Below are 16,215 nucleotides of genomic sequence, written 5' to 3' on the forward strand. Positions count from 1 at the left end.
TTTATTAGACGTCTTACTTTAAAAAAAATTAATAAATTAAAATTATTTTGTCTAAAAAGTTTGAGGTTAGAGATTTCAACTTAAAGTATGTATGACTTTTTTCTTTTAAAAGCTTTTTAAATGATTCCAACATTTCTAACTTTCCAACTTTTGTGTTTTCTTTAAAATAAGATTCTTCTAGTTTCATTTGAATAATTAAAACCTAAAGATATAATCAAAATGAAGCAAATGTCAAAATCATTTGCATTTTCTCCTGTTACAAACTTAATATATATATATATATATATATATATATATATATATATATATAAATTATTTAAAGAAATCCAAAATTATCAGGACTCATTCAAACTTTTGGATAAAAAGTTGTTTGAGTCTATATTTTAAATTGTTGTATAAAAAATAAAATCATTCCATAATTTTTTTGGTGAAATATCCCCTTTTGGAGTAATTTCTTAAAATTTCTATATTTTATTAAAAAGATAATTCTAGTGTCAAGGTCTCTTAGCATCAACTAAATTATTCATCTTTGTATCATAAATATTTTTTATAAGTATGTTAGTAATATGTATATTTTGTAATATTTCAATGAATATAACTAGAAAAATATAATGATAATTTAACGTTAAATTTATCTATTGAACTATAACTTTCTCATTCAAAATTCTATTAGATTGACATCACATGTAAAACCTTAGAAAATGACGTTTTAAAAGTGATAGTGGTTTAAAAATAATGAGACTCGATTATTTTAATATTAGAAGGTTTTAGTATAAATAGAATTGTTATAAACAAGTTTCATTATTTTAAAACACACAATCTCTCTAGAAACCACTTTTCTAGAGTTCTCTGACTTCTCTCTAGAGGTTCTGTTTCTCTGATCGTCTGATTGAAGAACCGAGACCGTAGGATTGATCCTCTCGGCGAACTCTTCAAATTGGACCGATCAGTTTCTCCGTTCGCATAGAGCATCCTGTGGAGTTAGAGGTGTTGACGTTTTTAAGGCATTGAAGTTTATAAAGTTGTCTAAAAAAGATAACAGGTAAGGGAAGCTAACTGTTTTGCTTGAATTTCATATAGAAATCATTCTGATGACTTTGAATTGCATGATTGAGTGTTGTATGAGTGCTTGAACTGTGTAATTGAGTGTATGATTGGATTGTGCTAGATTTTCTGGACTGTTGCATGTGAAAACAAATTGGGAATCTGGTATTTTCACCTAAGCGAGCAGCTCTCGCCTGAGCGAAAACACCAGAAACTCATCCCCTGTCTCTGCGCGAGATCTCGCCTAGGCAAGCCAATCTCGCTTGAGCGAGAGTCACTCTCGTCTAAGCGAGACAACTTAGCTTGAGCGAGAATTCGCCCAAAGTTTGGGTTGTTCTCTGTTTCGAGCCTCGCTCAGGTGAGAATGACTCGCCTAAGCGAGAGATCCCTTTCGCCTGGGCGAGACCTTCCAGCTTGAGCGAGAACCCCTGTAGTTGAGTGTTATTCCCTTGTTTCTAATGGATGAAGCTATGTTTAAATGTTAAAATGTTAAAATGTGAACTTAGTTATGATATGCATGAATTGTTATGACTGGTAATATGTGTGGTGAAATTGCATGAAGTTGGAATATGAGAAGATGTGGTTGAATTAGGATTTCAAGGGAAATTCTAAGAGGAATGTTTTAGTGTATGTAAGGACATAAAGACTCAGTTTTGGTTGGTATCCTGACGCTCCAATAACCATTAAGGCTCATGTAGAGCATAATGAATTATGTCAGGAGGAGTAACAGGAGGTCTTAGTCTGTGGACCCGATTCAGTCACAGACGCGAAGGGAACTTACCTTAGGAGTGATTGGGTGATAACCCCTTGTGTCCAAACTCTGCAGAGTTTGGGAACCATCACAAGTACACGCCACCAAGAGATCCGATGTCGCTTACATAATTCGGATATTGAGTCTAGAGTAATATATTTGTACTATGTTTGTGGTGGCCTATGTGATTCTGGTAAAAATGAGAAAGATTGCATGGTTTGTTTATAATTGAATTGCATGATTTTTCTTATCAGATTAGCTTACCCCTGCTTTCTGTGAGTCTGTTTCGTGTTGTATGTTTTTCTTTTGCGATGATCACCTATTTGGTGGGAGCAGATGTGGTTGCAATGTCAAAGGCACTTCTGGAAGATGAAGAGTCATCGTTTTAGTGTTTAGGAGGAGGTTTCCAGTGGGATCTTTAGCAGTGGTCAGTTTAAGTATAAAGTTTATTAATTTAGTTTAAGTGTATAAGTGATATATTTTTATAGTCATATCTTTTGTAAGACTATTAATATATTATGTACACTGAATTATCTGTTTTGGAACTATGATGAAACTCCATATTTTTATTAGTTTTAAGCTGCTGAAATTGGGATGTTACATCACACATATGAATTTATAAGTTTTCATAAATGCACATATTCTATAGAAAAATCTACCAAGTAGTGAGAATATGTTGAAAGATTCTATAGAAAAATCTACTACTAAAGAGAATATGTTGAAATTTGCAGGAGAACATTTGATTTGTAATTTTTAGCATATTATTGGGACAAACACTTTTTTGAGATTATTTTTTGAGATTATGTTCAGTGGGGTTAAATCCTAATCACACACGATAGTGAGTTGAAAGATCAAATTTGAAAAGAGATATATAATTATGTGATTTATTGGCAAGTGCACCAAGTCAGTTGTGGTATAATCAAATAGGAGTTTATATATCCATAGGGAAATATGGATAGTAGCATATATTATATAGATTGAGAGAAGTGGAGGCTAGATTTAAATTATATGTTTAAATGCAAATGTGAATGAGTACATTCACATATTCCTTGTTCAACTATGCAAAATGGATTAAATAAAGTTCAAATAACCTTACGCAAATTCCTATTGTTGCTCATGTGGTGATTGTTCTGACCTGATCCAAGTTCGTCCGGAAGTCATCTTTAAGAACAATCATTGAGTTCCCGAGGTATTATCCGCTTTGGAGCAGCGTTGAGCTCCCTTAGGGTTTTGTCCTTAAAAGGCGCTTGGAAGGATGGAGAGAGGTAGGAGTATTTAAACTAGAGTTGTCAAAGCGGGTAACCCGGCCCGACCCGGCTCAACCCACCACGGATTGATGATTTAATGAGCCAACCCAACTTGACTCTCTTTTTAGCGAGCCAAAAAAATTTGAACCCAGCCCGGCCCACCACGGATTGGCGTGTTAAACGGGTTGGCTCACAAGTTCACTTAATTAAAAAAATACAATTTTTTTATTCATTTTTCAGTCAAAACTAAATTATAATTCTAATTAATAAATAAATAAACTTTAATACAATCCAAATACAAATCAAAATAAAAAAATACAAATTATTTATGTGTTGACTAAAAAAACAACCTAACATGACCCAAATGTAAAACCCAACTTAATAAAAAACACTTGTGTGACCCTTTTATCTGCGGGTTGGTGAGCCAACCCGGCTCACCACGGGTTCAAACCGGATGAGCCGGGTAAAAAGTCAATCGATATTGAAATTTGTAAAAAAATTTCAACCCAACCTGGTCCGAACCTGTGGTGAGTCGGGTTGGCTCGCAGGTTCCAGCCCATTTTGATAGTTCTAATTTAAATTGGGCTTGACCTCGACTCCTAAGCAATGTGAGACTTATTTGGTGTATTGTAACAAGCCCCCCAATCGAGGGCAAGGGGAGTTGAAGGGGAGTTGTTGTCCCCACAGTTGGCGCCAATGTTCTTATTTGACCCAAGTTCGTTCGGTAGCCATCGTTAGGAACAATCATCACGTTTCCGAGGTATTGTCCGCTTTGGAGCAACGTGGAGCTCCGTCATAATTTTGTTCTTAAGAGGCGTCTCAAAGGGTGAAGGGAGGTAGGAGTATTTAAATTGCGCTTGACCTCGACTCCTAAGCAATGTGAGACTTATTGGGTGTACCGGAACAAGCCCTCCATTCGAGGGTAAGGGAGTTGTCGTCGTCTCAAGATGGGCGCCAATGTTCCGATTCAACCCAAGTCCGTCTGACAGCCATTGTTAGGAATAAACACTGCATTCCTGAGGTATCATTCGCTTCGGAGCAACGAGGAGCTCCGTCATGATTTTTTCCTTAAAAGGCGCCTCAGAGGATGGAGAGAGGTAAGAGTATTTAAAATAAGTTTGACCTCGACTCTTTAGCGATATGAGACTTATTAGGTGTATCGGAACAAGCCCCTCAGTCGAGGGCAAGGGGAGTTGTCGTTGTCCCCATGATGGGCACCAATGTTTCGATCCAACCCAAATTCATCTGGCATGATCATTAGGAACAACCACCGTGTTCCCGAGGTATTGTTCGCTTTGAAGCGTTGAGTTCCATCATAGTTTTATCCTAATAAGGCATCTCGAAGGGTGGAGGGAGGATGGAGTATTTATACTGCGCTTAACCTCGACTCCTAAGCGATGCCGGACGAACTTGGGTCAGATCAGAACAATAATGAATATATTGCTTTCCCTATTCTAGAAGACCAAGAACACGCAAATCCCTCTTTTAGTGTCTATCTAAATCTTGAACAACTTACTAAGTTCCTTGAAATAAGATATGTTCAATACCTGCATTAAGAGTCAAAATAGTAAGGGCCAAACACACAATCTCATCCCTAGCGACTTGCACTATTTGATTTGATTTAGTTAGTTCATTTATTGAAATCTCATTCCTAGGACCTTCCAATAATTAGATCAAGCTCTAAGGTGTACCTTGAGCAAAACATTAAGAAAAAACCTAAACAATGGAAAACATGAAAATCTAAAAGATAAATTGTATAAACATAAAGAAAGCATAAACAAATTACTATTTCATTATAGCATCATAGAGAAATCGACTACGTAGGAGTATAATGTTGCAATACAAATCCAACAACTTTTAGACGTATAACATTTACAATAAGAATAAGAATATCTGTCTTCGACCTCACAACATTATATTCCTACTTTAAGTTTATGTGCATGTTTTGCATATGACATAAATTTATGTGCGCTACAATAACATTGGACCTAAGACTAACATAAAATATCCAAAATAACTGACGTAAAAGACCTTTTGATGAGGTCAACGTCGCACAGATTCGTCGAAATCTCTGTCCAATCAGTGACAAGACCCTCACGCAACCTCCAAATGTCGATCCAGTGGAAAGGATCGGTGCAACACAACGGAAACTCTCGAATTTGTTAACTCTCGTTTCAATTTGAACCTCACAATACTCATGGTGTTTTGGAAACCCTAGGAGGAGAAATCCTCGACTAGGAAGGTGAGTTGACAAATGGGGGATAAAACCTCACTCTCATTCTTCAAAACTTACAATTACTCTCAACGATCTACCTTTAATAAAGGGGGGAAAGGCAGCCGTGAAATAAATAAACGAAACAAAGATCTAATAGCCAATGTGCCGTGTAAAAGGGAAGGACAACGTGAAACAACCTCGAACCCTAACTAAGCAATGATGAACGCGTGATGGGGAAAAGGAACCCTAGCTGGTGGGTTGGAAGGTGCTCATTTATTCTTTCACGGAGCTTGAACGTTTTATCCTTGATACATGTGGGCTGATTGCCAATTAGGGCCCAACAAGAAGAAAATGTTGGCAGCTGCTGGACGCGTGGAGAAAGAAAAGTGTTGCATGTGTTTACCTTAGGTGGCAACATGAAGAAGGTTGGGCTTCTCAACCCAACAAGTGACACTGGATAGGAAAAGGGGGGCTTCTCCCTACACCTCCAAGAATCTCGTCTGTACCCCCAAAATCAATTTAATTTCCATAACTGCCCATGGTTAAATATAACATTTACCTTGTGTTTTTTACCCCATACCCCTGCACCCCCATACCCCTGACGCTGCACCCCCTAAAAAACCCCATACCCCTACACCACTGCACCCCCAAAACAAACTCCAATAAAAAGAGAATCTAATTCCCACACCATGATCAGGAATCTTTGACCTAACGCCTCTCTTTTGTCCTCTGCTCCCGCAAGCCTCCACACACTGTTCGTCCTCTTCTCCCAGCCTCCACACACTGTTCATTTTCTCCCATTTGGTCTTCTCCCACGTTGGTCGCACACATCCTCCACCTCCACCACACAGTTCTTCTCTCCACCGTGCACAACACAGTCTTCATCCATCTCTGTTGCGTCCCTTTTCTCGTCTTCTGCAACACCACAGACCCACCCGCATCTTCTCCAAGTAATGTTTTGAAATTTGTAATCTTGGTTTGTTTTTATTTTTTTGAATTCTTTGTGAAACGGCATATGTAAGCCGTGCGGGAAATCAGAAACGGAATACACATTCCGTTTCTGCATTTTTTTTTTCATTTGTTTTGTGAAACGGCATTTGTAAGCCGTGTGGGAAATCAGAAACGGAATACACATTCCGTTTCTGCATTTTTTTTTTCTTTTGTTTTGTGAAACGGCATTTGGAAGCCGTGTGGGAAATCAGAAACGGAATACACATTCCGTTTCTGCATTTTTTTTTCATTTGTTTTGTTAAACGGCTTTCGTAAGCCGTGTGTGAATTGAGAAACGGAATACACATTCCGTTTCGCCCTTTTTTTTTCAAATTTTTCTGAAACGGCTTTTGTAAGCCGTGTGGGAAGTGAGAAACGGAATACACATTCCGTTTGGGTTTTTTTTTTTAAAAAATTTAACTGAAACGACTTTTGAAAGCCGTTGTGGGGAGTGTATGAAACGGAATACACATTCCGTTTCATTTAATTTTTTTTTCAATTTTATTGAAACGGCTTTTGAATGCCGTGTCGGATGCGTATGAAACGGAATACGCATTCCGTTTTTTGTTTTTTTTTTCAAATTTTGGTGAAACGGATTTTAGTATCCGTTTTGTGTTTTTTTTGTTGTTATTTTCGTGAAATCCGTTTTAGCAGTGACTTGTTGAATGTAATTAAAGGCTTAGTCTTTGGAGATTATGTGTGTGTGAAATGGAAAAAGAAAGAATGGTTAGAGAGGTTTAAAAAAGAGAACACACGGTAGCTCGGATTAAAATGAGCTGATTCATGGTTGGTACTAAGAACTACTGTATGATTAACTAGCATCAATAATTTACGTTTCCTATTATTAGACAGCAATTGCATTTGGTAACGGAATTTAAAATCATGTTGTTTATTTCATTTAGTTATTTTTCCAGGAAATTTATATTGGATTCTAATGTTTCAAACTTTGAATTACAGATATGGTTAGAACACGAGGAAATTTAGGTAGACGCGGTTCAAATGATGCACCAAAGAGTTCTAGACAGGGTGGTGCACGGAATAGACCCACAGCTTCGGCTCGTAGAAGGGGTCAGCATGAGGGTAATGTGGTTGAGGATGATATTGTTGAGAATGAGGTTTCTGACGTTCCTCAGGAGGACGAGCACGGCATTGATAACGATGGTGGAGGATTTCCTGGGGGTCCATATGATACATCTTTATTGACCCTGTACCAGGATCATGTTGCACGCATGATATGGGATGGTCAGGTCAGTAAAAAGTTTTTATATAGGTTTAATTTTATTGTTGGTAAGTATTTTTAGTCTTTTTTGTTTCTTCTGGTAGGATCGAGTTGTCAAAGTGGTCTCTCATATTAAAAAGGTGAAGAAATTAGGACGTCCTCATCCTTCTGTTGCACCTTTTGTGTTAGCTTCTGGATTATCGCCTCTGTGCGATATTTTGTATGAATATATCGATCTTGGGTTAGTATTGGGTTTCGTGGAGAGATGGCATCCCGAGACCAATACTTTTCATTTACCCATTGGGGAGATGACCATGACTTTGGATGACGTATCGTCACTTCTCCATCTTTCCATCAGTGGAAACTTTTGCTCCACTGAAAATCTGGAATATGAAGATTCTGTTCAGATTTTGACGACACTTCTTGGTGTTGACCGGGCCATGGCATGTGTGGAGCTGAATCAAAGTCGGGGTGCACAGGTCCGACTGAGCTGGTTGAGAGACTTGTATCATAGCTGTTGTGAAAACGAGCTATGGGAGTTTGCTGCACGTGCATATCTTTTGCACCTTGTAGGGTGCACGATATTTGCTAACAAAAGCGCCACCTATGTTCGTACACATTATCTCGAGCTATTTAGAGATCTTTCCACATGTCGTACATATGGTTGGGGAGTTGCTGCTCTTGTCCACTTATATGAGCAGCTAGGAGATGCCAGCTTTGCAAATACAAAGCAATTAGCTGGATATCTACCTCTTCTGCAGGTACCCATTTATATAACATTTTATTCTTTATTTCACTTGTTTTTAGTTTTATATGATAATGGTTAAATGAAATATTATTTGATACAGGCTTGGATATACGAGCACTTCCCTACATTGGGAAGGAAGCAAGTACGGGATACATATGTGGAGACCGAACCCCGTGCTCTACGTTATGTCACTGGACGCGCCATTTCCGCTATAGCTGATGTTAGAGTCCAGTTGGATGGCTTGACATATGATGGGATGATTTGGAACCCATATGTAGCACATAGAGCTGCACGACAACTGGTAACACATAGCATGTTTTCTGGCTTCCTGAGGGTTGGGACCGTCGTACAACGTCATTTGCCTGAGCGTGTGTTGCGACAATTTGGCTTCATCCAGCCTATTCCACGACCGCCTAGTTCGGTTCCCATGATGGACTTTGAGGCTATTGATGATCGGTGGAAAAAGCACGAGCAGTTTGTTGTACATCAAGTGGTCCAAGCACCAGCTCCCTTTTCATGTTCGGATGGATATTTGCAGTGGTTTAGGAGAGTCTCCCATCCATATATTTTACGTGGAGCTGAGGCCGACCGACCTAGCCTTGTGCTTGTGCCCCGACTTCGTCGGAATTTGCCAGATGACATAACAGTTCAGAGGACGTCACCGTCATCATCTTCCAGTGGTTTATTGGTATGTCACACATTTAGTTGTTAATAGTATTAGTAACTGTTAATATTTGACATTAACTTGTTATTATGACAGGGTCTCGTGAAACGCATTGTAGGTGGTCTTCAGCGGATGATAGACTGTAGAGATGTTACTGAGGGCACTGTTGCCTGGGATCGCACTCATGAGTTATTGCAGATGGCTCAAGATGGACTTGAAGAGGAAGAGACTAGAGGAGGACGTAGAGTTCGAGGTCGACGACCATCTACGTCTGGATAGTCGATTTATTTGTATTTGATGTTAGAGTTGACATTTGTATTGGATTTTATGTTAAGATATTTCATCTATATATGGTATTTTATATTAAGTTATTTAATGTTAGCAATGAGGCCAAAATATATCCGTCCCTTGGCCAAAGGAGTTAGAATTTTATATATTGGTAAAATAATTACAAACTACAACAGTGAAATACTTAAATACAATCAACAAATATTAGTCTTCCATGAGATCTACATAACTACGATCCACTATGTGTAAATCTAGGAATGCTTGCATCCTATCTCTATAAAATGATGCCCACCCTTTTGCCTTTGGGTAACAATTGCTAGATGATATGATATCCACTGTCGGTAATGGACAGCCTTCTTGTAGACGAACCTGTAAATACGCAATTAGACAATAGAGAAATAAAGTTATTTATAAAAATAATATATATATATATATATATATATATATATATATATATATATATATATGTAAACATATATACCTGAACAAAATGAGAATTGTAAACATGTCCGATACAAATTAGTCGATGTTGACTTTGCGAAGTAGGTGGGGATGTACGAAGTGGGAATATAGTCAAATTCTGAACTGATGACAAGCACACGAGGATTACATTATACCGATTAGCAATCGCATACCCCATGTCTGGTATAGTCATCCACTTGTCTCGATTAGCCTGTATATAATTAATTAGATTATAATAAAACAAAATCATAAAAAACTTGTAATACATAAATTTCAACAGTGGTGTATAGAAGTTATACCCCTGATGGTGATTGAACTAGCAAAGACTTTCTCAGTTCTTCCAGACGATCATAGCCTCCAACTAACGTTGCATATTCATCTCGCCATTGGCTAAGTTCTTTGTATAGATCATGTCTGATTAGAGGCCACGACTCCTCACCCATACCCAACAATGCAGCAATGCATCTATATCCACAATGACCGTCCGCCACAACATCGACAACATCCAGTATATATGGATGAAAAACAGGATTGAACTGTTCTAGCATGGGTATTACTTTCTCTTCAATAACACGTTTGCTCTTCGCCTTGTTTTCTGTTTTTGCAACAAATGTGTCTTGTCTTGAGGACTCTATGGAGGCGTCCACATGCTCAAAATAGGAGGGATCACGTTTGGTTGACTTCTTTGATCTATGACTCTTAGCTGCACCTTTCGTCTTAACTTTAGTCGGTGGTGGTAACATCGATGTCATGGAAGGGCTAACTATGTCAAGTAATTTATGTTTTATGGTCACTTTTCCTGCAATATCAACTTCTTTGAAAAGATTAAGCAGTAGATCAACCTCCCTCTGAATAGATAATTGCCCTTCAGTTTGTGAAGACGAGACATTGGAGAAGCTCAACCTAGTCCACATGACATGAATTTCTTGGAGAGGAATAATCCCAGGATCATATCGTGCTAATTCACACGCACATGGTAGACCATAAGTTTGTCTGAGAATGCAGCCACAACGACTACTATCGAATCCAATCTTCTTTACTCTTTCCAATTCTGGAGCAAGGAGTTCTAAGGCACATCTAGAAATATTCCCCACTAATCTTCTATAACTCAATGCCTTGTAAGAGTCACTGATCAGATTTATACTTCTTTCAAAAGACGCCTTAATTTCATTGTGTTGCAAGATAATAACGTTGTGAATTCCATCCCAACACGAACAAAGGTCTCCCATACTACTTCCAAGAACTTTCTTCAGACTCCAGTGAGCAGACTCAACCCTAGTACAATTTATACAAGGAAATCATATAAACCATTAATAAAAGAAAATTTAATTAATAGCAAAATACAAACATACCTGTTTGATGTTGTATTCCCCAAATGCATAACTTTGTTCGTCCATGCCTTCACAAAGAATTTCTTATAAGGAATGATCCACGAGTCGTTAACATATTCAAAGAATACAGGCCACGGCTGGCAAACAACCTGAAGACGATGAACACACTCCTTAAACTTTAATTCATCTTCACAGTCCATGACATTCTCCCAGGCTTGAAGTACAACATCCCATGCGTCAACAGAATTTACTAACATTTTGCACTTTGCCTGCACATTTTTTTGAATGTGGAAACGGCATAGAAGATGATAACACTGAGGGAACACCATGCCAACAACATTCATTAGAGCAAGATCCCTATCAGTTACAATGACTTGTGGACCACCCTCGGACGTCATAAATAGACCTCTTAGCCTTTCAAGAGCCCAAATGAAATTATTTTGCTTTTCACTAGATAAAAATGCAAAAGCGGCCGAGAAAGTTAATCCTGTTGAGGTCACACCAACAATCTCAAGTAATGGCAACCGATATTTGTTGGTTTTATAGGTACTATCCATTAAGAACACAATGTTGAATGAATTTAACAACTTCACAGCATCAGGATGGGTCCAGAACAAATCACTTACCACATCAGATTCATCAAGACATCTACTAAAATGGATGTAGTGATCACGTTCCAACATCAACATTAACTGTTGTAACTCAGTTCTAGAACCTCTTATTGAACGTTTGTACCTATATCTTGCATTATACACTTGCTTAAGGGTTGTAACATTACACTCATCTTTTTCTTTCAGGGTGAGAAGTATATTTGAAGGTTTGACTTGACTTTTAGTCATATCAACAAGCAATGACTGTTCAGTAGACTTCAACCTACCAGCATAGGGGTGACCAACTAGAGTAGATGAGACATCGTGATTATGGTAACCACATTTTACGTTCAACACCCATCCCTCCCCTTGAGAGATGGGTCTCCCTCTCAATCTAAATGGACAATCACATTTTCTTGTCCCAGATAAACTCGGTTCTGCATCAGACTTGTATTTTCTATATTTTCCACCTCTTTCACAACCTAATAATACATGGGTCTTTCTTCCTGGTTGTCCATTATATTTATCTGATCTTAGAATAATGACAACAAATCCAAGATTATAAGCAACCCCTCTAACCCACTTAATCAAATCTTCACGTGTTGGGAAAATATCATCGGTTGTAAAATGAGATGTATAATCTTGTTCGCAGATATCATGAACAAAATCAGAAAAGTCCGACATGAGACTACAATTTAGTTGAGAATCCGCTTGAGAATCCAAAAAACTCAAATAACTAAATTCATGATCTTCCATGATGAACTATAATAAAAAAAAGTATTTTAATACGTAAATTACTCACATCAGAATATTACAAAATAATGCAATTAAAAAAAATGCATAAAGAATGTAAGACGAATCACATAAGAAAACCAGTGAATGCAACACGTATCAAAATTGGAAAACTGATTGCTGATATTTATAACTGATTGCATTATTTAGGTTAGAAAATTCACCCCTCACACAGTATAAATTCACTCACATTAAAAATTCACCAATAACACACTAGACGTATCAACATTCAATACAAACTACAGGGGTTACAAATTCCATCTCACATCTTTCAGAAACGGATTATGTAATCCTTTTGGAAAAAAAATATTTGGTTTTTTGATGTTTGAGTGTTTCCTACAGTCTCACAAAACAACCATGCAAATATGCATTTCAACTCTATTTTTAAGACGAGGATAACACGTACATGCATGCCACCAATCTTATGCAAAATTTATTTACGACTAAGGTTTAAAAGAACAAGGTGAGGGTGTAATTTTTTAATGAATGGGTGTAACAAAAAAACAAAATATATGTCAAACGGCATACAGTTTCCATTTCATATATTTGTGAAAGGGATTCGGAAACGGCATACACTTTCCATTTCAAAAATTGTGAAAAGGATTCCTCTTCGCAGAGAAAAAGAAAATCTTTATTAAATTAACAACTTAGAGCATCCCAGAACCAGCTACGAACATAAGAATATTTCAAATTAATGGGTGGGGTGTAATTTTACCATGCACAATTCAAAATGCATGTGAAACGGAATACACAATCCGTTTCAGAGCATTGTGAAACGGATTCTGTATTCCGTTTCATAAAAAAATTTGCAAATATTTTTGTGAAACGGAATACAGAATCCGTTTCATAAAAAAATTTGCAAATTTTTTTGAAACGGAATACAGAATCCGTTTCAGAGTATTATGAAACGGAATCTGTATTCCGTTTCATAAAAAAATTTGCAAATTTTTTTGTGAAACGGAATACAGAATCCGTTTCACAATACTCTGAAACGGATTCTGTATTCCGTTTCAAAAAAATTTGCAAATTTTTTTATGAAACGGAATACAGAATCCGTTTCAGAGTATTATGAAACGGAATCTGTATTCCGTTTCATAAAAAAATTTGCAAATTTTTTTGTGAAACGGAATACAGAATCCGTTTCAGAATACTCAGAAACGGATTTCGTGTTCCGTTTCGCATACATTACGATTTTTTTATCAAACGGCTTTTCTATTTCACAAGCAAACAGAAAAATAAAAAGTTTAAAGGCTAACCTGATGGAAACTACCACTTACAGAGAAGATAAATGACTTCTTACAACCACCTTCCTTCAACCTTCGATCACAACAAACCAGGAACCACGAGTGAGTGAGACAATAAATAACATTCCTTAAAAAAGAATAAAGGAAACTGATACAAAGGACCACGAACCAGAACCAGAGAGAATGAAGGAATGAGACAGAAATTAAAAATTTTAGGGACCACCAACACAGAGAGAAAAATTTATGAATGTGGAGTGGAGAAGAAAAGAAACGGAGTCTAACAAATAACGTTTGGGGGTGCAGGAGTTGGTGACGCAGTAAATGAAATTTACTGCGTCCACCGGACTTTCACCCACTCTCTCACTGTTAATTAATAAGGATATAAGCGTAATTTTGGGGGGTACAGAAGATTCTTTTGGGGTGCAGGGAGAAGGCCCCTAGGAAAAGGCTATGCTGCCACATGATATTGCTTGAAATTGGGCTGCTGGAAACATGTCTTCATGGCCCACAAGATTTACAAAGACAAGAATGAAACTATACTTAAAACACTTAAAATGTGGGCCTAAAATACAAACCCAATGAAAATGCTAGTTACACCAGAAAAATACTAAACTTATACATTTATTAATCTATTAAAAAGAACAAATAAAGAGAACTAGTCCTAGGTATTGACCCAAGCTATAAGTTTTGGGGTGAATTCATCACCTTTGTTGTGTTAATCCTTAATAAAACTAAGAAATAAGAGTTCTATAAAATTGACAATAGCAAAATAAGTAGCATAAGCTTCTCACATAACGTTTTTTGTGTTAATATCAATTTAAGTCATTGTAGAGTGCTCCAAAATCAAAATTGCAGGGTGTTGGTGGTTGATGTTCTCGCCCAATGGTGGTGGTTATTGAATTTGCACAATCGAAATTAAGGATTTCAAGTTGAAGAAATAAAATATTAGAAGGTTAAACATGCATATTTTAAAACTGGAAGTACTTAATTGATGTGGAAAAAATTAGGAAATCAAAATTGCATATTATTGAAACTAAAAGAATGAAAACGGGTCATTATTGAGAATGGGAGAAATTGGGCTCTCCCTACACCTCCAAGCCTTCTTCTGAACCCCCAAAATTTACTATTATACCCTTCATTAATTTATAGGTAAAAGTGGGTGAAAAGCATTAAATGAAATTTACTGCGTCATCAACTTCTCTGCACCCCCAAATTATTTCATACATATTTCTTCCTATTCTGTGTTTCTTCTCCATTCTCACTGTGCCTTCATTTTAATTTTTCTCCGTTTCATTCCCTCGTGGTGGTCCCTATCCGAGGTTTAATTTTCTCTGCTTCATTCTCTCGTGGTGGTCCCTGGTCCGATGTTTGTGTCACTTTCATTCATTTTATTTTTGAAAGCTCTCTTCTTTATTCTCTGTCACTGTCCGTCCTTCTGTGCTTGAAGGTTCTGTGCTTTAAGGTGCTACTGTGAGTTCCCTGTGCTTGAAGTCCTCCATTCTCTCCTCTTATCTTCTCTCCAGGTTAGCCTTTTCGGAGTTGGAATGTTAATATTAATTTTACATTTTTTCCTTTTTATTATGTGAAACGGAATTCGTATTCCGTTTTAAAAAGTATGAAACTGATTTCAAATTTCGTTTCAAAAAAAAACATGGAAACTTTATGAAACGGATTATGGAATCCATTTCACACCATTTTGAAACGGATCATGTATTCCGTCTCGTGGAAAAATTTAAAAATTTGTGAAACGGAATACGAATTCCGTTTTAGAAAAGTATGAAACGGATTACATAATCCGTTTCATAAAGTTTTCATTTTTTAAAAGGAATTTGGAATCTGTTTCATATTTTTCTGAAACAGAATTCGTATTCCGTTTCACAAATTTTAAAATTTTTAATACGTGATCCGTTTCAAAAAAGTATGAAATGGATTCCAAAAGTCGTTTCATCAGGTTTCATTATTTTTTCCCAAACGGATTTTCGGATCCGTTTCATATGTTTCTGAAATGGATCAGGTATTCCGTTTTTGTAATTTTTAAATGCAGTTATTGAAATTTCTAAATGAAAGGTTCTTATGTTTTATTAATCTTTTGTTTTCGTTATGAAATAGAATAATGTTGTTTATGTGTTTATGTGCGTGCTGATTGTGGATTTAGTGTGTTGGTATTGAATGTGGATTTAGTGTGTAGGTGAGTGACTGCAGTGGTGTGTATGAGTTTGTGAGTGAGTGTATATTGTGTGATTGGTGAATTTTTTAATGTGAATTATGCAATCAGTTTTCAATTTGAGTTTTTGAATGTGAATTGACTGAAACAGATTTAAATTGATTAAACGTTGTCAAAATTTTTGTCTCACCTCGTGTTTGTCTCAGAACTTTGAATATGTACGAGAACTTTACTTTACATATGTAATGTGTGTTGTGTAATAGGTGAGACACTCGATTGAGCTGTCGTGTTGCATTCTTTTCTTTTCTTTGATATGTGTTGCATTCTTTTTTAATTGCATTATTTTTTAATATTGTTATCTCTTATTATGTGGTTGCCCTAGATGGGGTTCTTTGACGTATTAAAATATTTTATTTTTTTATTATAGCTCATTATGGAAGATCATCATTTTAGTTATTTGAGTTTC

General features: G+C 36.7%; 1 protein-coding gene across 1 annotated transcript; it reads right to left on the reverse strand.

Annotated features, from left to right (window-relative positions):
- Positions 1–9,370: 9,370 nt before the first annotated feature.
- On the reverse strand, positions 9,371–11,377 carry LOC114191290 (uncharacterized). Its single transcript, XM_028080462.2, has 4 exons — positions 10,981–11,377; positions 9,928–10,903; positions 9,648–9,839; positions 9,371–9,535 (listed from the first exon to the last, which is right to left on the reverse strand). The coding sequence occupies exons 1-4, from the start codon at positions 11,355–11,357 to the stop codon at positions 9,371–9,373; spliced, it is 1,710 nt and encodes a 569-aa protein (XP_027936263.2). The 5' UTR covers positions 11,358–11,377.
- Positions 11,378–16,215: the final 4,838 nt, after the last annotated feature.

This window comes from Vigna unguiculata, chromosome 7 (assembly GCF_037176805.1).
Source record: "Vigna unguiculata cultivar grain cowpea cultivar isolate G323 ecotype 2 chromosome 7, ASM3717680v1, whole genome shotgun sequence".
Lineage (NCBI taxonomy): Eukaryota > Viridiplantae > Streptophyta > Magnoliopsida > Fabales > Fabaceae > Vigna > Vigna unguiculata.

What these genes read in the sequence shown, in the direction of transcription:
- LOC114191290 (XM_028080462.2), bottom strand. Translation starts at nt 11,357, where the DNA reads ATGACGTCCGAGGGTGGTCCACAAGTCATTGTAACTGATAGGGATCTT. An exon ending in GGGAATACAACATCAAACAG is followed by an intron (nt 10,904 to 10,980) that starts GTATGTTTGTAT and finishes AAATTGTACTAG; the next exon opens with GGTTGAGTCTGCTCACTGGA. An exon ending in TAGTTCAATCACCATCAGGG is followed by an intron (nt 9,840 to 9,927) that starts GTATAACTTCTA and finishes AATTATATACAG; the next exon opens with GCTAATCGAGACAAGTGGAT.